At 39.8% G+C, this 22,893-nt stretch overlaps 1 protein-coding gene across 7 annotated transcripts in view; it reads right to left on the bottom strand.

The window, feature by feature from the left end:
- LOC109914581 (transcription factor 4-like) overlaps window positions 1-11,635 on the bottom strand; it is a 40,413-nt gene extending 28,778 nt beyond the window's left edge. For all 7 annotated transcript variants that reach the window (XM_020514183.2, XM_048613863.1, XM_020514179.2 and 4 more), the window contains exons 1-6: window positions 11,525-11,635; window positions 9,911-10,050; window positions 7,069-7,216; window positions 2,495-2,559; window positions 2,182-2,260; window positions 1,345-1,418 (exon numbers count right to left, since the gene is read on the bottom strand). In XM_020514183.2, coding sequence (XP_020369772.2) covers window positions 1,345-1,418; window positions 2,182-2,260; window positions 2,495-2,559; window positions 7,069-7,216; window positions 9,911-10,050; window positions 11,525-11,633 — 615 coding nt within the window. In that variant the 5' untranslated portion in view covers window positions 11,634-11,635. The remainder of the gene's footprint in view (window positions 1-1,344; window positions 1,419-2,181; window positions 2,261-2,494; window positions 2,560-7,068; window positions 7,217-9,910; window positions 10,051-11,524) is intronic.
- Between the last annotated feature and the right edge of the window lie 11,258 nt (window positions 11,636-22,893).

Raw genomic sequence — 22,893 nt, 5'->3', positions numbered from 1 at the left:
AATTTTGAGGGGATGTTCTAGCCAGTAGGCGTACTGGAGCCCAAGGAGAACACACTTGGTGACATAGAAATATAAAACGAACAGTAAACATTATAAATTGAATGAAGGAACATCATATGTCCAAAATTTACACATTAAAAGAACATTCAAGAGATAAAGCTAGGATATGGATAATCATGAGTGCAATATTCTAATAATTCATCAGAATGGGAGATTGATGGAGTTTGGTAAGGATGGGGATTGTCATACTCTGAACAGATTACAGGTTGCAGTAGATAAAGACAAATAGCCAGCAAAGAATTATACAATACTGAGGGGCCCCGAATAACGTGGACATGGAGAAGATGTTTCCCTCGGTAGGACAGACTAGACACCCAAGGGCATAGTCTCAGTGAAGGGATGACCTTTTAGACCCGAGATGAGGAGGAATTCTTCAGCCAGAGGATGGTGAATGTGTGAAACTCATTTGTTGCACAGGACTATGGAGGACAATTCATTGACTGCATTTAAGATAGAAATAGATTCTTGATTGGCAAGGGGACCAGGGGCTACAGGGAGAAGGCAAGAGAATGGGGCTGAGAAACATGAACCAGGATTGAATGGCAGAGCAGACTCAATGGGCCAAATGGTCTCATTCTGCTTCTCTCTTTTATGGTCTAAAAGGAAGGCAAGTTGCGGAGATGAGAAACAGATGGACTATTGCCTCAAAACAGAAGTGGGAGAAGTAGGGTTGAATACAGGATTAGTTCAGGTGACAGATATAGATATGAAAATGGAAGCTCAACTCAAGGAACAAAGGTGGTCATTGAGGCATGTACCTCTGGGCTAAGTATGAGGTGACAGCCTGGGAGCCCACCACAGCCAGAACCAAAAATGACCACTTCAGTTTTACCAAAATAATGTTGGGTGTGGAATATGTCTGGATTCAGGACAGCGCATGAGACACAGGGAGTGACAGTGTGTGTGTGAGAGCGACACCCAGACAGCGCGAGAGTGAACACGTGCGAGAGCAACACCCAGGGAGTGCGAGAGCAATAGAAATAGCTGCTTCAGTCTGTTCTGACTCAAATGGCTCACACAGAGAAGTGACAACTGTAACATAAATTCCACAAAGCAAAGCATCTAAAAAAAACTGATGTACAAGTTTGTCAAGAATTCAATTAAAAACTCAAGCTTGAAGATAAACCTCAAATGAGAGGATGAGAGGATGGCACAGATTACACTTTCATTAGAAGTGTTCATGCTTTTGAGTTGCTCTTTGACAAACAAAAATAAATGAATTAAAATGTTACATAAGCTATAATTTTTGAAACAAAATAGAGGAATCAAGCATGAAAATCCTACCAGATTATGTACTGTTCCTTCATAATTCGGCGATAAAGCACCTTGGCCTCCAGATCTAGACCACTGACCTGTACCTATAAAATGATAACTACTAGTGAGGCTTTGTTTACTCAAAATCAATTCCACAATCTTAAAGTGAAACTGGTTTACTTAATTCTCACTGGATCCAGTTCTGAGATCTAGAACTTTCAGTAAAGATGCACATTACAAAGCGGCCTAAGTTCTTCAATATTTATATCCCCGTTGATCACCATTCACTCCATTCACCAACAGTATACACTGATTGCAAGGCATTTCATCTACAAGATACACTGCAGCAACCTCCTGGAACTTCTTTGACAGCAACTTCCAAAGCTACAATCTCTATCACGAAGAATGAGGGCAATAATCACAAGAGAACACAGCACTTTCAAGTCTCATTCCATGTCATGCACCCTCCAGGCCTGGAAATATGTTACTAATCTTTCATTGTCAGAGGGAGTGAATTTAAGGATTTTGACTCAAACAGCAAAAAAGGGAATAGCTAGACAATACGAGCTGCAATTGTTCACCAATAAAAAGGTGAAATAGTGATATTAAAAGCTGGCCTGACGAGCACATCCACATCCCATGCAATGACTGAAGGCAGAAAATACCAGTTATATTCTATTTAAAAATTGCTTCAATTTAAGCTTTGACCATTAGATGGTGCAACTGCACTATATTCAAGTTTAATGGAACAACTATGTATACACATTTCCAGGTTAATGGCTTGGACAAATGCTAACCATAACATTCTGAAAGAGAACACCTGAATTTTCAATCAGCTCATGGGGGAAAAACAAAACCACAATTTACCTGCAATTGCCTGTGGAGACCCAACTGGTGTTGATGGATTTGAATGGAAGTTATTGCTGGTGTGATCTGGTGAATAGATCTGGAAAACATTAATGGCCAAAATGAAGTTATTCTTTTCAACATAAAGACGGCTTACTTAATTGCACTCACGAGGTTGAATTCACACTGAACATTGTAATGTTTATTAACTACATTTCAAGTACCAATCTAAATTTAGCTGCATACAAATTCTAATCTGCAATAAGCTGATTCATGTTAATTAAAGACCTTTAACTAAATCCTTACTTTAAAATGACTTATTATGCAAGCTTACCGAGGCTAGAGCCTTTCCCAGTGCATCACAGGTTTGTGGGCTGCCAGCTGAGCTTCCTCTGTTAGCTAAAACCAGAATAGATACATTAACAGGAAACCCAGCAGGTAAATACAATAAATATTTTATGTTAGGCTAACAGATGTATCTGAATTCAAATAAACTATATGAATCTATCATTTAAATAAATCAATTTAACAGAAGCATGCATTTTTCAGACAAAGGCCTCATCATTTATTTCTTAAAGACTAGGATACAAATACAAATGATGTTCATGTAACTAAATATGGCTAACAAAAATAAAGCAGTTAATTTAGTTAACAAAATTTAACAATAAGTGATGGACAAGGGTGAAAAGCTGTGAAGTTTGAATGACACCACAAAAGATGGAAACTCATTTAAAAAGGACAAAACAGGCAAATGCATTACTCCATTTATGCACAGTGACAAATAGGCTGAGCAGTTAGATATATTAATGGTTCACTGTTTTGAAGTCAGGACACCACAACCTACACAAAGTTAGGACACTATGAAAATTTACTTTCAAGTGACCCAAAATCTGTTGAATGTTACTCCGATCCACCCTATGACAAGACCATTCTTCAATTCACTCCTAAGATCTGTACTTGATTGCTTTCCCCCACCCTTTATATGCAAGGTACTTAGAAGGACCAATTATTTTAAAAGTGATTTGTCATTGAAGGTTACCAAAGCTATTGCATCAATGGTTTACAACCCAGGATTTAACAAGTCCACACCTCCACTTGTATGACAAGATTATGGCTTGGATTTTGTGGTAAGAGACAAAGCATGGCATGGCTGCTGACCTTAAAAAAAATTCCCCATGAAGGTCTAGCCAACTCTGACAAGGATTTTTCCTTTCCTGACAAATTCAACTCTGATACCAAGTCAAGGGGATCTTTAAGTGTCCAGCGACATCAGTAGCAAAGCCAAAAAGCATGTAAAGTAGCCAAATCTATTGAAGCCTCAAGCACTTTATTCTTAATTTTCAGATAATGAAGTAAACGGTGATTGATTATTTTAGCCTCTACCTCATTCCAAACATTTAAGCATATTTTACAAGTTCAATTGTTTTCATGACAATGGATAAATTGGACACTCTAGCTTCCCAGGAAAAAGATTTTAGCAGTAATTATAAAGTTAATATACTGTTTAAAAACCCAGTTAAACCTCATTCAATCGAGTGTACCTTTCTTCTAAGGTACTTACAATGAGACCATTAATGTAATAGTGGAAACCCTTGTCAAATCATCAATATCCTGTTGGTTGCATCTGGGGCTAGGACCTGGACAGCATGCCCTCTGAACGAGTGTCGAATCACGGTCAGCAACATCTACATTTCCACTTTATTCTGCACATGCAGAAACTCCTAAAGTTGCCCATTTGTTAGGCTATAACACTGTCTCATTTCAACTATGTGTATTCACCTAGAAGCACTGGTTTACCAATCTGCAATGTAGTCAGTGCCCAAAAGGAGTGCAAGTTCAGAATCAATGCTACAATGTTCTCACTCCATTTGTAAATATAGTCCCCATTACAGGTGGGATAAATGGATTCACTTTAAGGAGAAAAAGGTTTGGCATAAAAAAAAAATCATGAAGAATGCCTATCCTTTTAAAGAACTTCCAACTTGTGTGATCCCTCCCAACTCACATCCAAGGGCCTGTGGTCAATTTTCCACTGTGATCACCAGCAGGAGCAATGCAGCAGAGGAACAGTAAAGAAATCTATATTAGCATCACATACTCCTTTTCCTTTACTAAAAACAAAAAAAATTCAAAGAAAGGTTTTTAAATATCTAAGAGTAGGTTCCAAGCATCAAAAATTACAGGGAAAGCAGAAAAGAAAAGCCATAGAAGAACCCATCATCCATGGAAGTTCAGAAGTATAAGGTTTAGTAAGTGGTGAATATCACAAAGATTAAGGAAATTCAGGGAAAGGAAGTGAATCCTTTACTTATATCTGCATGCAACTTATTTTAGCAGGCAGAACCTTTGCCAAATTTCTAATAAAATCATGTGACTCCACATGATAACTTACAATTCCCTACGTGAAAAAGCACTAATTCAATTATAAAGTCTGAGTTATACAGCACGGAAACAGACAGTTTTGGTCTAACCAGTCCATGCTGACCATAATCCCAACCTAAACTAACTCCACCTGCCCGCGTTTGGCCTATTTCCTTCCAAAGATTTTAACCATGTATTTATCCAAAATGTCTTTTAAACATTGTAACTGTACCTGCATCCACCACTTCCTCTGCAAGTTCATTCCACACACTGATCACTAAAACAAAAATTGCCCCCATGTCTCTTTTTTTCCAAATCTTTCTCCTTGCAACCTAAAAATATGCCCCCTAGTCTTGAAATTCTCTACTCTCTAGCTTAATATTATCCTTCCTTTAACCAGGCGACCAGAACTGGATACAGCACTCCAGAAAAGGCCTCATCAAGGTCTTGTACAACCTCAACATAACTTGCATTGGATACTACCGCTAAAAAAGGAATTTCTCCTCAATGGCTAGTAGCTGCCTAACTCAATAAATTATCATTGTCTAACAGATTTTCTCACATTCTTCACAAGACAATGAAATTGATTTTCATGCATACATTTCTGGCTATCCAGAAATTATATTCCAAGTGTTAGCAGAAAGTAATATTTAATATTTCTTATTACAGTTGGAGTTCAGACATCATTTGGCCCAGAATGTTAAATGTGTTCTGAGGAATTCCTGCATGTTGAATTTAGGCGGTGTCTTCTGAATTAACTAGGTTTAACATTAACTTAAGATACAAAATTCGTGTAAAGGATAGTCACTTTTATGCAATAAATTCTACAATGGCATTTTGACTTACTTCTTGGAGAAATACATTACAATATGGTGCTTTGCAAAATGGCGATCAGATATGGTTGTACTGGGTGTCAGTGGAATGCAACATGATCAAGAGTTCACTTCCCACTCCCCACCCCATCAATGAGTTTTACTACAGTCTTACCTTATTGGAGAACTATTCTTACATACTAATATTTCATGCCAAATTTGTTTTTAAACTAGCAGATTTGCAATTTGTACAGCCAAAAATTTTTGGTACTTTTATGTTGTAAAATGGACCACGGCCAAACCATGCCAGAAGTGAAATGTAACACCACGAATGGTAATCTCTTTTTCTGATTACAATGGTGAGATTTCTTAGCGAATTTTGCAAATTTGCTAAAACTTTTGCTTCTTATAGTCACAATGGTCTTACCAGACCATAGGGTCTCTCTCTCTCATTAGAGAGAGAGAGAACTGAAGGTGGTTTAATTTGAGCCTCAGGAAAGAGAGTTTGAGGAGAATCCTTCATGGTAACTTCAGCCTCTGCAGGAATTGAACACATGCTGCTGGAATCACTCTACAGCACAAACTAGCAGTCTAGCCAACTGAACCAAACCAGCCCCCACCTCAATGACTATAAGGTCAAAACATTTAACAATTTCAGTCAGTTCAAATATAAATTAACTCTATGTGTAGACCAAAAAAAAGTTATAAACCACGCAAAACACAGCTTACATTAGTTTAAACGAATCAAGCTTGGATGCTGAGTTTAATAATCAGGTTCAACCAGGGCCAATTATTTTTACCATTTTGTCTTACTGAAATGCATTAACCAACTCAGATCCAAAGAGAGAGACAAAGCTAAACAACAGGAAACAGAATATGGAGGGATCTTGTTTGTACTTGTGAACTGTCTGAGAAAACATCTTTATTCTTTACACAAAGCATTTTTCAGCGATTGCTGAAAAGGAAAGGAGCACTGCATTCAGCGAAATGATTCATTCTGAAAACAATAAATAACCTTTGGAAATGCTTAAACTTGGGGCAGGGCTCTTCAACTGTAGCAAAGATGCATGAAGGAAAACCTGGTTCTCCTTCCTATTTCTTACTGTCTTAAGGTCTACCATTCAGGACAAAGCAGCCTGCATGATTGATAGTGCATCCACAAACAAACAATTGGTCATTCCACAGCTGATGCTCCATAGCAGCAATTTGTACCATCTACAAGATGCACTGCTGAAATTCACCAAGGCTCCTAAGGCAGCACCTCCCAAACCCATGACTATCATCAGTTAGATGGATAAGGGCAGCAGATGTATGGGGATAACATCTCCAAGTGTCCCTCCAAGCCACTATCACTCTGATTTGAAAATACATCACTGTCCCTTCAGTGTCATTGAATCAATCACCTGGAACTCCCTAATAATATTATGGATTTACTGACACCAAAATGGATGGTTGCAGTTCAGGTGCCTCACCACCACCTTCTCAGGGCACAGAGCTGGGTAATAAATTCTGGCCCATCTAGTGATGCTCATGTCCAATGAATGAAATTTGAAAAGCCTCGACAATCAGTTCAATGCAAAACCGACAGTAACGTTGAAGTTGGTACCTTGTAAACTTGGGAATATAAAATGAAAGCTTTAACAATGGTAACTGAATAAAAAAGGACAACATGTGCTTCATTCACATGAACAGATCAAAAGATTTATAGAAATCATGCATTAAAAGCCATACATACTCATGATGGTTTCTGTCCCACTGATTGGTGGTGTATGAGATGAAACACCATATGCAGTTGAACCTGCATTACTGGAACAGTGGAAACCAGACATAGATGGAAGACTTCCGTTAACTTCTGTTGATGGCACACTGTGTATTGGGTAGCTCTGAAAAAGAAAAATTGTAGAGGTACAAAGCTCATTCGCCAATTTTCCCAAGTGCTGAAAGTATGTGGTTACACTGATTGTTCAAGGCAATTACTGTCAGTGTTAAAAACACATTTCATGAGAGAGAGTTTGCTTTTTAAATAAAAAAAATCCATAAATAACAGGTAAAAGGAAGTTGTCATCATGAAACTAAGGCTGGTTTAAGACTTTCCCCTTATTCAATACTTGGATCAAGATGCAATCCAATAAGTCAGTATGTGCACAGTTTATATTCCTAACTTCATGTGTGCAATCTCCGTCCCCTAAAGCTAATAAAAACTTTTATTACACATTTTCAACATATCGTCAAAGGAAGGCTTAAAAAGTAAAAATAGCTTAACTAAAGTTGGCACAACAAATTCATATCCATGATTTCTCTTGGAGGCTTCTAATCTCAATCATGCCATCTTTGGCAAGTAACAAGGGAAATGTTTAATTACAGAACAAAGCATGGAGGACTCCCTGGCTCTCATTGAGTTTACTAGCAGTACATTACTAAGTTACCCTGGTGCTACATCTTTGAAGAGGCTACAAACAAGTGCCTATTATAACAACTTGTGGAATTAGAACAAAAGATGAAAACAAAAACATACAAGGATTTCGAACCATCATACCACTAAGCTGTATTTCAAAATAGAAATGTTAGATATCCATCAGCTACATAGAACGTTTTCAAATATTGTGATTCTCAAAATTGATAGAGAAACTAACAGAACAAACTATGACCATTTTTAAAACATTTTCTTGCACTAAACTCCAGCTCCAAGAGACAGTTAGACACACTTAGTAGCATGCAGGAGGCTTGTTTATGGTATTCAGCGATATGGAAACAAAGTAGGTAAATGAAGATCTGGTACAGATTCACTACATTATCTCCGAATGGTAGGTCAGGCTCAAGAGGACTCTTCCAGCAACAGGTAGACTATGTGAAACAAATTTGGCTGTCGCTATATGGCTCATTTATGAGGAACTGAAATGTGAAAGCAGCAAAGCTCAGTACTAATCAGGATTTTCACTTCGAGAGGATGGCTATTGTGGGAAATAGGAAATTCACACAGCGCAATCGCAATGCTTCCTGGAGGTTGGGGCTAAGGGCATTGTTAAATACAAATCTGGAATAATCATATCTGACCTCTGAATATTTAATGTGACTTTTATATCCTAAATAACAAATAGGTTGTACTGTCCAATGTATTACATTCATTGCAAATTGTATTCCTTGCTTTTTAGGTGAACAAAAATACAAGTGTCTCATGGTCATAAAGACAGATTTTGTTTTTTTAAAATTCTTTCTACTATATTGCCTGAAGACCAGGCACATAAACAAAAACATGGTGGTGGTAGTGCAGAAGGCAAGAGAGACAAAAATAAAAATCAGATTGGTATCTTTCTCCACCATTGATGCAAATCCAGATCAGTCAACAACTGCAGAAATATAACAGTGGTTGAGCACTGTTGATATACTAACTTACACTGTTTAAGCTGTTTATTTCAGTCTTTCAGCTTACCACAATGAATGTCTGGGGCCTCAAGAGGTGGAGTAAAAATATACAAAAGATTTCCCCAAGGAGGTAGAGGAATTCCACTTTTCTCACCTTAAAGAAATGTGAATGGGCTGCGAGTTTATTGCAAAATCCAAAATTATAACTACTACTTTCATGCTGTGCCTGCTCCTAATGACCCAAAACAAACAGAAAAATTCCTGGCTGATAAATATCAAAAACTTGCACTGCACGCAAAGTCAAGAATGAATTTTCAGTGAGTGTTACAGGATTTAATTTTCGTTGTAAACGAATAAAAAGCAAGTGTAATTTAACAATAATTTCTTTAAAAACCAAATTTAAAAAGTTGGTGTTTGATGGTTCATTATTTTCCAATGTGGTTTAGCCCCAGCCGAGCATGAGGGAACATGACTCATGGAATGCAGTTTAAAATATCCCCATTTTGATAGTTCTTGAAATGACCTTCAACCTGAACAATCAATGTGTGTCACTGGACCAAGAAAATCATGTTGGATAAAAGTAGTCATATCCCAAAAAGAAACATTATTTTTCATGGGGTAAGTTGACAAAAGGAAAAAAGGTGTCGAGCAACTCTGCTGGCATTAATAGCGAATTTGTTTATATAAACTTTCAGAAATAATTCACTGTGATATGCATTTTGAGATATATACATTTGACTAGTGCTTAATGTACATCAATCATTCTGTAATAAAAATTACTCGAGATAAGAAAATAAATGTAAAGAAATTGGCTATTAAACGTTCCAAGCAAATTGCTAAACCATAAATGCTGCTGAGTTTGTTTAAAAATAGTTTTTAATAGCAGTCCTAAAACTGCTTTGGTTTGCTCAAAGCTCATTTTAAATAATGCTGAATAAAACTGTATCAGCATACTGATTTGAAGGGGATCTTTTTCCATAAGGCTATCAAAGCTGACTTTAATAGTTCAGGATGAGTTAAATGATTCAGTGATAATCTAACACGTGAATAAACTTGTGCAACTAGAATTGGTAATGCTTGGTTTTCACATAACAGCTTTGCCATAGGCTAAAATCGTCTGGAATCAGGAAGAAATACTGAGAAAAAAAATGAAAACAAAAATCAACAAGCATTTCCAATCTAGGATCATTATTCTGGAGGCAAACCTCACTTACCAGGCGTTCCTGTGAATGAAGGTTGCTGTAGCCACCAGATTGAGACAAATGGGATGAAGAATTTGCCATCAAATTTCCATATCCCGGTTGGCCTATTCCACTGGATGAGGTCCAAACATCAGGACCATTGGGAATACCATCTAAAATGTAACAAGAAGCTTACTTACATAGCCATGGCACACAGGAGCAAAAAGTTTAATTATTCACCCTCTTAACTGGCCAGTTTGTGTACAGATAAAACAAAATAAAAGTAAACCAAATCACTCCTGGATAAAGCATTATTTTCTTTCTAGTTATTCATTGCATTCCGTGGATATATGCTAAAACCTAAGGTGACCAATGGGATCTGTTCATATCAATGCAGGATGAAAACGGCCTTTTAATTATCTATACTTTATTGAACCTAGACTAAGATTTTTCCTTTTATTTTAGGGGTGGGGAGGTGGTGGTTGTAGGAGTAGAACAATAAATACTCTTCTTTCCCTAAAGTGAATTAGTTCACAGTCCTAATCCAGTTCCTAGTGGGCATTAGCTTATAGATGAAAGTCATCCTTAATGAAGTAATTTGTGTACAATCAGATAGGCTATAGGATAGCATGACACGACAAGGGGCAAGTTCCATGTAGGGTTCTGGATATCACCTTCCACTTTCAAGATGCACCATTATTGGGGCTGATGAAAAGGAACTTTCATTTGTGTCTAATAACAGATACCTTGTTTAGAAGGACTAACTGCTAGTACTAAGTTGCTAGTAAAAGGAAAATAAAACAGAAAAAATTGGGAATATAACCTGCATCTTAAAAGCTGTTCTGCAAGCTCCACTTGCAATCAATTGCAGTAGAGTCTGTTTCATCTAACTTGCTCACATTGCAAGTTATGTACAGAAATTATTTGCCACTCTGAGGCTGCATGTTGCTCAAGCGAAATGGGATACACTTTGGAAGACTGCTCTCTGCACAACAGGCAGAAAAATAACTGAGCAAGATGGTATTAAGGTTCAGCATCAGCCAGAGGTTGGTGCTGTGGCAATTATTTAAATTAGAACAGTACCAAATCACATAATTGACAATTGTTGAAAAACCAGTAAAATCAACAGCTTAACTGACATAATTCTTTTGTACCCCAGGCAGACTGTTCCAAGACCTTATCGTCCTTAACTGTTACGTTTATAAATCAAATCATTCTCAATTCCCTAACCAAAACTATTTGTCAGGATTCAAGCCCTACATGGGAGCAAACAAAGAGAGTAGAAATTGTGCACGGGCTAAAATAGGACGCAAAAACTGGTTTGAAAAGTTACATTCAAAGACTTGAACAATTGCATGGATTCTTGAGTTAGAATGATTTTGTCCAATACCCAGAGAACAAAAAGAAATGGAAGAACCCATCCTGTTGGTACCTAATTCCTCATTGTAAAGGAACCCTATCCCGATGTAAATTAACTTTACAGGGCAAAAACAGAGAAGACTACACAAAAGCAATGCTATGCACTCAAAACGTGCCCAATATTATTAATCAAATGTGAATCAGGAATTGCAATTTACTAAAGAGAAAACAGAAAGCATTCACCAGTTCAATGCTGATTAATTCAGTTATCCATGATCAGCTTTTTACCTTGAATATAGAAAGAGCCTGGAAATATAGAACCTGAAGGTTTGGATGAAGAATATCCAGATGTATCTCTGCTATATTCTTCACTTGATGTTGATGCGTAGACCTGCATTGGAAGGCAGAATATAATGTTAATAAAAATGATAAAAACTGAATCAAGGTCTTTAGCTAAATTTCTATAGTTTTTAATGCCATTTAAACCCAAATAATTGAGCATCCCCCCCACCCAATGAAATCTAAGGATTTTGTAATAAACATCTTTTTACAATTTACATAACCATAATTAGAGAGGTTACAAGTAACCCATCCTGTTGCAGTGGCAGTCAATGACCATCTCAAAGAGAAATAAGCAAATAATTTCTCCATGACAGTCAATGGCACTATCATCGTTAGACTCCCCACTAGCATCCTAAGGGTTACTATTTACAAGAAACTGATCTGGACTGACCATATAAATACTATGGCTCGAAGAGCAGGTCAAAAGCTGAGAATTTTGCAGCAACTTATTCATCTCTTAACCAGCCCCATTCACCTCAAAAGCCTGGCCACCAAAATGATCAGCTCTCAAAGGCCTCACCCTTACTCTTACTACACATTCTCAAATGGAGGTGGGGTAAACAACCTTAAAATTGTCAAGCGATCTGTTCATGAGCAGCAGTCAAAAGTGGCTTTGATGTGAATTAGCATCAGATTGCAGCAGATGGATAATGCAAAGTGGGTTTCTGGTCTCACTTCAGAACTGTGACAGAATGGAGGTGGACGCAGAGTAACAGGAAGATCACTAGGGAAACCCTTAGTTAACAAGGCTGGCGGTGAGTGTCAGGTGAAAGCAACCTTGAGGGAGTCCCCCCTAAGAAAAGGATTACATCAACCATTTACTCTATATAATATTGTAGATTTTACTATTTGAAAAAAGGGCCTTCAACTGAAAGCATTTCAAATCTATGCTTTATACTCCTTCCTCAAATTTCAAGACTAGGCAAAACAACGAGCCCTTAGGTCACAGAGATAGTAGGAACTGCCGATGCTGGAGAATCTGAGATAACAAGGTGTAGAGCTTGATGAACACAGCAGGCCAAGCAGCAGAGGAGCAGGAAAGCAGAGGAGTGTGGAAGTGCAGGGAATCCACAACTTCCCCTCCACAGTGGTCGAAAACGCCCTCGACCGTGTCTCTCGCATTTCCTGCAACTCATCGCTCACACCCCCTCCCCGCAAAAACCACCAAAACAGAATCCCCACAGAATCCCCCTCATCCTCATGTACCACCCCACCAACCTCCGGATCCAACGCATCATCCTCCGGCACTTCCGCCATCTGCAATCTGACCCCACTACCAAAGACATTTTCCCCTCCCCACCCATATCTGCTTTCCGGAGGGACCACTCTCCCCATGATTCCCTTGTCCGCTCCACACTCCCCACCAGCCCCACCATCCCCGGCACTTTTCCCTGCAGCCACAGGAAGTGCTACACCTGTCCCTACACCTCCACCCCTCATCCCCCATCCCAGGCCCCAAGAAGACCTACCACATCAAGCAGATGTTCACCTGCACATCTGCTAATGTGGTATACTGTATCCGCTGTTCCCGATGTGGCCTCCTCTACATCGGGGAAACCAAGCGGAGGCTTGGGGACTGCTTTGCAGAACACCTAGGCTCGGTTCAAGACAAACGACTGCACCTTCCAGTCGCGAACCATTTCGACTCCCCCTCTCACTCCTTGGATGACATGTCCATCCTGGGCCTCCTGCAGTGTCACAACGATGCCACCCAAAGGTTGCAGGAACAGCACCTTGTATTTCGCTTGGCAACCCTGCAGTCCAATGGTATCAATGTGGACTTCACAAGGTTCAAAATCTCCCCTCACCCAACAGCATCCGAAAACCAGCCCAGCTCATCCCCGCCCTGCTAACTTGTCCTTCCTCCCACCTATCCACTCCTCCCACCCCAAGCCCAACCCCCATCTCCTACCTACTAGCCTCATCCCGCCTCCCTGACCTGTACATCCTCCCTGGACTGACCTATCCCCTCCCTAACTCCCCACCTACACTCACCTTTACTGGCTCCAACCCCGCCTCCTTGACCTGTCAGTCTCCTCTCCACCTATCTTCTCCTTTATCCATCTTCTATCCGCCTCCCCCTCTCTCTCTATTTATTTCAGAATCCCCTTCCCCTCCCCCATTTCTGAAGAAGAGTCAAGACCCGAAATGTCAGTTTTCCTGCTCCTCTGATGCTGCTTGGCCTGCTGTGTTCATCCAGCTCTACACCTTGTTAGCCATTAGGTCACATCCACCTTAAACTAGGAGTGGGCACTTTCTCTGGTCTTCAAAATTCTTGCTTTACCCAGATTCCATTCTCTGGCCCCTCATCCTTTCTTCATGACATCAGCTCAGTCAACTGTTTTACTCTATTCACTGACTCTAAACTAATATCATCCGAACTTGCAGGACTTCACTTTTCACAGGTCCAACCCAGGCAATGTTAGATGGAACTGCTATTTGGCTACCCAACCTTTACTTTGAACAAATTGAATACCAAACCTCCAATACCACCTCCCACTGTCCACTGGTCCATGATCTCATCACCAGACATCAGGCCATCAATTTCAAGACTATCTCTTTTTGCAATCTCACTTTCACAGCCTCCAACTTCCACTATCCAAAACTGCAAAGTTCAGTCACTTCCTTTGGAAACTCCACAAAATGGTTCTACCATGGTAGACCACCATTTCAGCCTGTTCTGGCCCCACAGACCTAATTTCTTCCTTTCCAAACCATAATTTCTCCCCTATTCAGTGTCGTCCCATCTGCACTGAGTTCTTAGTCAACAATTTTCACCACTTTTACATTTTCACCTTTTCATTTTGTACGCCCTATTCCTTCTAAGCTCCACCTCCCACCAGCCATACTTTCCTTACTCATTTGTTTTATTTAAAATTCATTCGCTACTAGTTACGCCAAACCCTAAAATGGCCTCAAACAAAAGGCGCCGGGCGCCCTTTTTTGAAACCCAAACAGCCAATGGTAGGTAGCTACACCCAGTACCCTTAGAAAGGCATTCTAACTCAGCAAGGTCCCGCGAGTGCGCACTCACTACCACTGCCTGGCCTTTTTCTTCAACTTTTCTGATAACTCCACTTACTTGCACCAAATAAAAAGTGCTTCAATCAGGACCTGAAAAGGGTCCTACTTCTACCTGCCTTTTAATGGGACAGGGGAACATTATTTGTTCTAGTCCTACTCAGGTCTGCTCCCTCACCACTTTTGCCATTACAATGTTAACTTCTGGACGTAATAAACAGAGTGCGCGTAGGCACATCGTTTACAGAGGCAGCAGGTAAAAAAAATTACATTTGAACAAAGAAAAGCATAGAGGCCTGGGTTTAAGTCCCACCTGCTCCAGAGATGTGTAATAACATCTCTGAGCAGAGTGATTAGAAAAGCAGGTTAAAATGATACATTTGCGTGTGCTGTTAGCAATACAGACAATCATTACTCATCTCTAGTCATGGTTAGCTATGCTCTAGGATTTGATGTGTCTTCTTGTGATGCAATGGTAGTGTCCCTGCCCTAGACCACAGAGGCCTGCGTTCAAGTCCCACCTGCTCCAGAGGTGTGTAATAACATCTCTGAACAGGGTGATTAGGAAAAATAGCTCAAATGAAAAGAAAGCATAAATAATTAGGAAAATAAAGTAAAGCATACATATAAATATTTAAATTAGAGTAACAGATCTGAATGATTCAGGAATATTAATCTTTTAAAATAGACTTCAATAAGAAAAGACATTAATATGCAAGTTATATGCCAGATTTCATACCTGAATATCAGACAATGTTGAATTTGTACAAACTATTGATTAGATCATAGCTGGAATGCTACGTGCAGTTCTAGAGTCAGAGTCATGGAGATATACGGCACAGAAAAAAAAAGAGAGACCTTTGGGTTCAAATCGTCCATGCCAACCGGATATCCTAGATAAACCTAATCCCATTTGCCAGCATTTGGCCCATATCCCTATAAACCCTTCCTATTCATATACCCACCCAGATGCCTTTTAAATGTTGTAATTGTACCAGCCTCCACCACTTGCTCTGGCAACTCATTCCATACATGCACCACCCTCTGCGTGAAAACATTGCCCCTTAGGTCTCTTTTAAGTCACGCCCCTCTCGTCTTAAAATCATGCCTTCTAGTTTTGGACTCCCCTACCCTGGGGAAAAAGACCTTGCCTATTTACCCTATCCACACCCCTCATGATTTTGTAAATTCTATAAAGGTCACTTCTCAGCCTCCAACACTCTAGGGAAAACAGCCCCAGCCTATTCAGCCTCTCCTTATAGCTCAAATCCTCCAGCCCTGGCAACATCCTCGTAAATCTTGTCTGAACCTGTTCAAGCTTCACAACATTCTTCCTACAGCAGGGAGACCAGAACTGCACACAGTAATCCAAAAGTGGCCTAACCAATGTCCTGTACAGCCGCAACATGACCTCGCAACTCCTGTACTCAATGCACTGACCAATAAAGGCAAGCATACCAAACACCTTCTTCACTAGATAGACAAACAGGAGGCTGGAAGAACCAAGCAAACTAGGCAGCATCTGGAGGAAAGGAGAAGTCAACTTTCTATTACCCTTCTTCACTTTCAAGAACTATGAACCTTTGCTCCGAGGTCTTTTTGTTCAGCAACACTTCCCAGGACTTTACCATTAAGTGTAAAAGTCCTGCCCCGATTTGCCTTTCCAAAACGCAGCACCTCACTTTATCTAAATTAAACTTCAACTGCCACTCTTAGGGCCATTGGCCCCCCTTATGGGAAGTATATTAGAGGAAAATGTTCAGCCACATTCATTGAAATGATAAAGAATTGAGAGTTTAGGATTATGAAGTACAGCTCAAGAAAATTGAGGCAATTTCAATGATCTGAAGACGACTAAGGAGGAGTGTTGGCTTTCAAATCTGCACGACTTGCTTATTAATATCGAACAGGGTACAAATCAGTGGATTGTTCCCACTGATTACTGAACTGAAAAAAAAGCCCAGATTCCAGATCGGATGAACAAATCAAGTTGGAAGATTTATTTTCCCTACAGAAGGGGTTAGAAAATCCAATATCTTCCCATAAGATGATTAAGGTAGATTATATCAACTAAAGAAAAAACATGTACATTATAATTTGCAAATTATAAAAAGTATATAAAGATTGGTGGGAAAATAGCATCCTTCTATAATTCTTCCCTGTTACGTCAGCACCAACGCAGGAATGATTGGCGAAAAGGACTCCTTTAAAATTTTACAGGTTCTATTATTTGTTTGATAAATGCCAAAAAAAAGTCTTAAAAAGGAACATGATGTTTTATCTTTTCATGTTGCAAAGCAAGTAGGAGACAGAGAATGGCACCTTTACAGATGGTTATTTTAAGAATTTCCTCGAATTAAATTACATATTTTTGAATCATTAAGAAGCATGCAGTTACGTTACAAAAGCTAAATGTAGTTAAAGATTAATGTAATTAGCTTGCTATCTCAAGACCAGACATGTATTTACACTGTGTTCTTAATATAATAGACTAGCCAAAAGCACTGCAAGGCATATAAAGTTTAGAATTTGGTACAGAGCCACATAAGGTCGTTATTTTAGGACTAAGGCCAAAAGCTTGGTCAAAGAGCTAGATCTAAACAATGCCTCAAAAAGGGTAAGCAAAACAGAGAAATGTAGAGAGGTATGTGGAGGGAATCCCCAGTTCAGGGCTCTGGCAGATCAAGGTGAAGTAATTAAAGTCAGAAATTGTCAAGATGCCTCAACTAATGCAACTGATTGAGGATTGAGAGGATGGAGATTAGAATGATAAAGCACAGGAAAAGTCTCAATCAGATTTGAAAACAAGGGTGAGGATTTTAAAATTAAGGCACAGTTCACTGGGAGCCAATGTAGATGTGTGATAAAATAGGCAGTAAGTCAAATGGTGTGAATTAAGCCATAAATAGAAGATTGGATAAAGAAAACTGGATGAGCTCAAGATTAGAGAGGGCAAATCATGGGATGTGGTCAAGTGTACACTGGTGCACTGTAATCAATTCTAGCGAAAAAGACAGGAGTAAGGCATTCACCCCATTGAGCCTGCCCCGTCATTCGATACAAGAGGCTGATTAAACACCAATACCTTTTCTCACTGCATCCTCATAACCCTGTATGCCACAGTTAAGCAGAAATCAATTTTCTCTTTAAACACAAAGATCAAGCTTCCACAGCCCTCATTGGTAAAATAATTTTGTCTCCTCTCAGGCCCAAGTGTCCCCTCTACTGTTAAATTGTGTCCCCTGGTTCAAGACTCCCCAACCAGGGGAACCATCTCACCTGTATCTATCCTGGCTGTCCCTTTAAGTTAGTTGTAATTTTCAATGATATCACCTCCTGTTCTTTGAAACACTGGAGAACACAGTCCCAATTTACTCAAACTCTCTTGATGGGATAGTCGCATCATCCTAGGATGAAGTCTGGAGAACCTTCCTTGTACTCCCTCTGTAGCAATATCATCTTTCTTGAGATAAGTAGACCAAAACTGCGCACAGTACTCTGGGTACAGTCTAACCAACTTTCTGTACAATTGAACCAAGATTTCACCTCTTCTGTATCCAAATCCTTTTACAGTAAATACCAACATACCATTAGCCCTCCTAATATCTTGCTGCATGTCATGTAAGCCTTCGGAGCTTTAATGGTAAGAATACCTAGGTCCCTTTGTACATTTATACTTTCCAATACCGTACTGTTTAAGAAATACTCCACACATTTGTTTCTCCTACCAAAATGCATTGTCTCACATTTTTCCGTATAATATCCCATCTGCCGTCTTTGAGCTTATTCACCCAGTCTGTTCAAATCTTATTGGACAGACTTTGTATTTTCCTTATAACACATTCTCACTTAGCTTTGTATCATCTGCAAATTTAGAAAAATTGGGCCCCACCTTCAAATCTTTGATACGTATTACAAACAGTAAATACTGTTCTTCGCGGTACCCCACTGATCACAGTCCACCAACGCGAGAATGATCCATTTTCCCTCTCCGCTGTCTGTTGGCCAATCATTAATCCATGGCAGCACATTGCCTCCTATAGCACATGCTTCAGATTTCTCTAGCCAACCTCTCCAATGCACTTTCCTTCTAACTAGCCTCCAGTGGTAGATTTTATCAAATGCACTGAAAATCTAGGTATACTCATTCATAGAATCACAGAATCCCTACAGCATGGAAACAGGCCATTCGGCCCAAGTGTCACACCGACCCTCTGAAGAGCATCTTACCAAGGCCCAAGTCCCTATCCCTGCATTTCTCATGGCTAACCCATCTAACATGCACATCCCTGAATATTATGGACAATTTAACATGGCCAATCCACCCAACCAGCACATCTTTGAAGTGTGAGAGGAAACCTACACAGACATGGGAAGAACGTGCAAACTCCACACAGACAGTCGCCCAAGAGTGGAATCAAACCTGAGTCCCTGGCGCTGTGAGGCAGCAGCGCAAACCACTGAGCCACACTGCCATCCACTGTGTCCATACTAGTCAACTATACTAATCCCATTTTCCAGCTGTTGGCCCATAGCCCTGGAGGCTATGGCAATGCAAGTAAATATCTAAACACTGTTCAAATGTTACAAGAGTTTCTTCATTGCATTCCTCTATAGCCAGAGCTTCTCTCCTCAGGTAAGGAGAGCAAGTACTCCAGATATAGTTGCACCAAGGTCCCGTACAACTGTAGAAGGGCATCTTGCTCCTGTACTCAAATTCTCTTGATGCAAAGGCCTTATTCACTACCTGCTGCACCTGCATGCTTGCTTACAGCAACTGGTGTACAAGGACACCCAGGTCTTATTGCATCTCCTCCTTTCCCAATCTATCAAAAAAATGCCTTCCTTTGCTACCAAAGTGAATAAACTCACATTTATCCACTTTATATGTCATCTGCCATGCATTTGCCCACTCATTCGACTTGCTGAAATCACACCAAAGCATTTATGCATCCTCCTCACAGTTCATCCTCCCACCCAACTTTGTGTCATGTGCAGACTTAGAGTCAGAGTCATACAGCATGGAAACAGACTCTTCAGTCCAACCAGTCCACGCTGACCATAATCCCAAACTAAACTAGTCCCACTTGTCTGCACTTGGTCCGTATCCCTCCAAACATTTCTTAAATCATGCACTTAACCTAAATGTCTTTCAAACATTGTAAATGTACCCGCATGCACTACTTCTTCTGGAAGTTCATTCCACACATGAACTACTGTGTAAAAAATATTTCCCTTGACTTCTTGCAAATCATTCTCCACTCACCTTAAAAATATGCTCCCTAGTCTTGAAATCCCCACTCGAGGGAAAAGACACCTGCCATTCACTTTATCTATATCCCCTATACTTTACAAACTTCTAGAAGGTCATCCCTCAACCTCCTCTGCTCCAGTCAAAATACTCAGACTATCAAATCTCTCCTTATAATTCAAACCCTTGATTCCCAGCATCATCCTAGGAGATCTCTTCTGAACCCTTTCCAGCTTAATACCCTTCCTATAAAGGATGACCAGAACTGAATACAGTACTCCAGAAGAGATCTCACCAACATCTTGTACAACCTCAATATAACATCCCAACTTCTCCTCAAAGGTCTGAGCAGTGAAGGCAAGCGTGCTAAACACCTCAACCACCCTATCTATATGTGATGCAAACCTTGAAGAATTATGTACCTGAACACCTAGGTCTCTGTTCTATAGAAAGTAACTTGGAGAAATAACATTTAGTTCTCTCATTTAAGTCAGTAATACACATGAATAGTTGGGATCTAAGCACTGATCTCCGTGGTATCCTGCTGGTAGCTGGCTGCTACTTAGAAAATGACCTACTTATTCCTACTCTAGTTCTCTATTTGTATCAGTACACTACTCCCAATCTAATGTACTTTAGTCTCTTATGTGGGATCTTAGTGAATACTTTCTGAAAGTCCAAGTAAATCACATCCACTGGTTCCTCTGGTCAGCTCTACTAGTTACATCCAAAAGATTTGTCAAGCATGATTCTCCTTTTGTAAATCCATGCTGGGTCTATCCAATCCAGTTATTGTTTTCCTAGTGGTCTGCTAGTAAATCTTTTAAAATGGACTCTAGTATTTTCCATACTGCTGATACCAGGCTAACTGGTACGTAATTCCATTTTCTCTCAGCCTCGCGTTCTTTAGATTTTGGTACAGGACCACATAACCACCAATCCTTCCGATGAAGCATTACTGACCTATGGAATGGGAAGAGAAGCAAGTTCACTCCGAAAGATGACAGCCTCCTGCAAAATTTTAACTTTATCATTCAAGGTAGCTTCCATTTCTGGTCTCATAGGCCCATCAATATTGCTGCTTTTCAAATCCAAAGTTGCTATTCCAAACTTGCTCACAACTCTACATCATCGCAATCTTATTTCATACAATTGAAAATAACCTAAAAATATACAAATTCATTAGCTCTCCTCTAATCAATTTTGTTAGTAATATGTCAATGACTCCAAGTTTGTGAAACACAATTTCCCATTCCCATGTCCAGCCCTCCCTCTTATCCCCACCTCCGAGACCTAACACAACCTGTCCATCTTCTCTGCCACCTATCCCCAGCCATCCTACTGACCAATCCCCACCACTTCCCACCTGCACTCACCTATCACCATCCCACCTACCTTCCCCAGCCCCACCCCTTCTGTTTATTTCTGAGATTCCTTCACTCTCCCCATTTTTGAAGAAGGGTTCTGACTCAAAACATCAACTTTCCTGTTCCTCTGATGCTGCCTGGCCTGCTGTGTTCCTCCAGCTCCATACGGTGTTGTCTCCTCTTCCCATTTGCAAATGCATGCTGATACTGCCCAATAAGATCATTATCAACCAAGTGTGTACTAAACCCATCCTTTGTAACAGATTGTAGCATTTTCCCTACAGACTCCAGGCAAACAGGTCTGCTTTCTAATTTTCTCTCTTGCTTCCTTATTAAATAATGAGGTGACATTTGCTTCCTTACAATCCACAGAAATCATTCCCGAAGAAACAATTTTGAAAGATAGTTGATATAATTTTGGTTCTCTACAGCCATCTCCTTTAACACTATGGGATGTAGACCATCTGATTCAGGGTATTAACAACTTTCAGCCGCAACACAACCTTTATACTGAAGCTAGCCCGAAACATCAGCTTTCCTGCTCCTCTGATGCTGCTTGGCCTGCTGTGTTCATCCAGCTCTACACCTTGTTATCCCAGATTCTCCAGCATCTGCAGTTCCTACTATCTCTAGCCACTTGGATGTCTAGTTATTGGAAATGTCTTCCTTAGTGGAAGAGGCACACAGTAATCCATCTTGGTGAATAACCTGCCTACCGTTTTTCTATTCCCCATTATAAATTCTCTGTCAAGGCCCAAGTTGACACCAAGTCTCAGTCAGTTGTCAGGGACAGCATGATGGAATCAATGGCTAGGGAATGAAATTGTGATGTGGACTGAAGGCAAATGGTTTATCTTTCAAATATTTAATTTGACAAACTTTATGCTGAATGAGAAGTATTTGACAATCAAAGGGCTGAAGGAGATGCTGTGAGGTGGAGTGGTCATCATCATAGATGATGAAGGGAACATTGTGTATTTAGAATATGATGCAAGGGGAGCATGCAAGTAGGAAAATAGGAAGTTGACAAGGATAGATCTTTGGATTAAACCAGAAGTTGCAAGAGTAGGAAGAAAAGCCACTGCCCCGGCTACAAATTAAACAACAAAGACCCAGACTGCAAATTGCAAGCACTTGTATTGTGCCAGATCTAACCTAGAAATGTTTGATGTCAACATAGTTTCCCAAAATGGATTGTGAATGATTCACAAACACCAAAGTCCTGTAGCTCAAGCAAGTTAAAATAAAAATTGCATTCATTATAGCAGGTTAAAATGGAACAGGTTACTGGGTTGAATATGAATCTAGAAAAATTGACTTAAAAAAAAATAATCTGATTAAATAGCAAGCATCAGGAAGGGAACTGAATGATGTACATCTACTAACTCTGCCATCTGGCCATTTCTGGCATCTGTCCAGCTTTAAACACAGCTGTGCAGGAGGAATGCATGTATCATATTCTAAATAAACCTGATGAGGCTAGAACATTATCTGCTTGCAACTCAATAGTAACATCTGTAAAAAGGTTTCAATTAAAAAAAAAAAGGTGCTGACTATTTTTTATTAGCTTGAGCATTTGCTTTGCAACAGGGCAAACAAACTAGAGTCTCAGTTACAACTAGGTATAAAAGTGACGCTTCGAAATTAACAAAAATCCTATGCACAGTGTTGAGAAA

The sequence above is a fragment of the Rhincodon typus genome, chromosome 29 (genome assembly GCF_021869965.1).
Source record: "Rhincodon typus isolate 14 chromosome 29, sRhiTyp1.1, whole genome shotgun sequence".
In the NCBI taxonomy this organism is placed as follows: Eukaryota; Metazoa; Chordata; class Chondrichthyes; order Orectolobiformes; family Rhincodontidae; genus Rhincodon; species Rhincodon typus.
The sequence above is the reverse complement of the archived record's forward strand: the minus strand, read 5'-3'. Positions and strand labels throughout refer to the sequence as shown.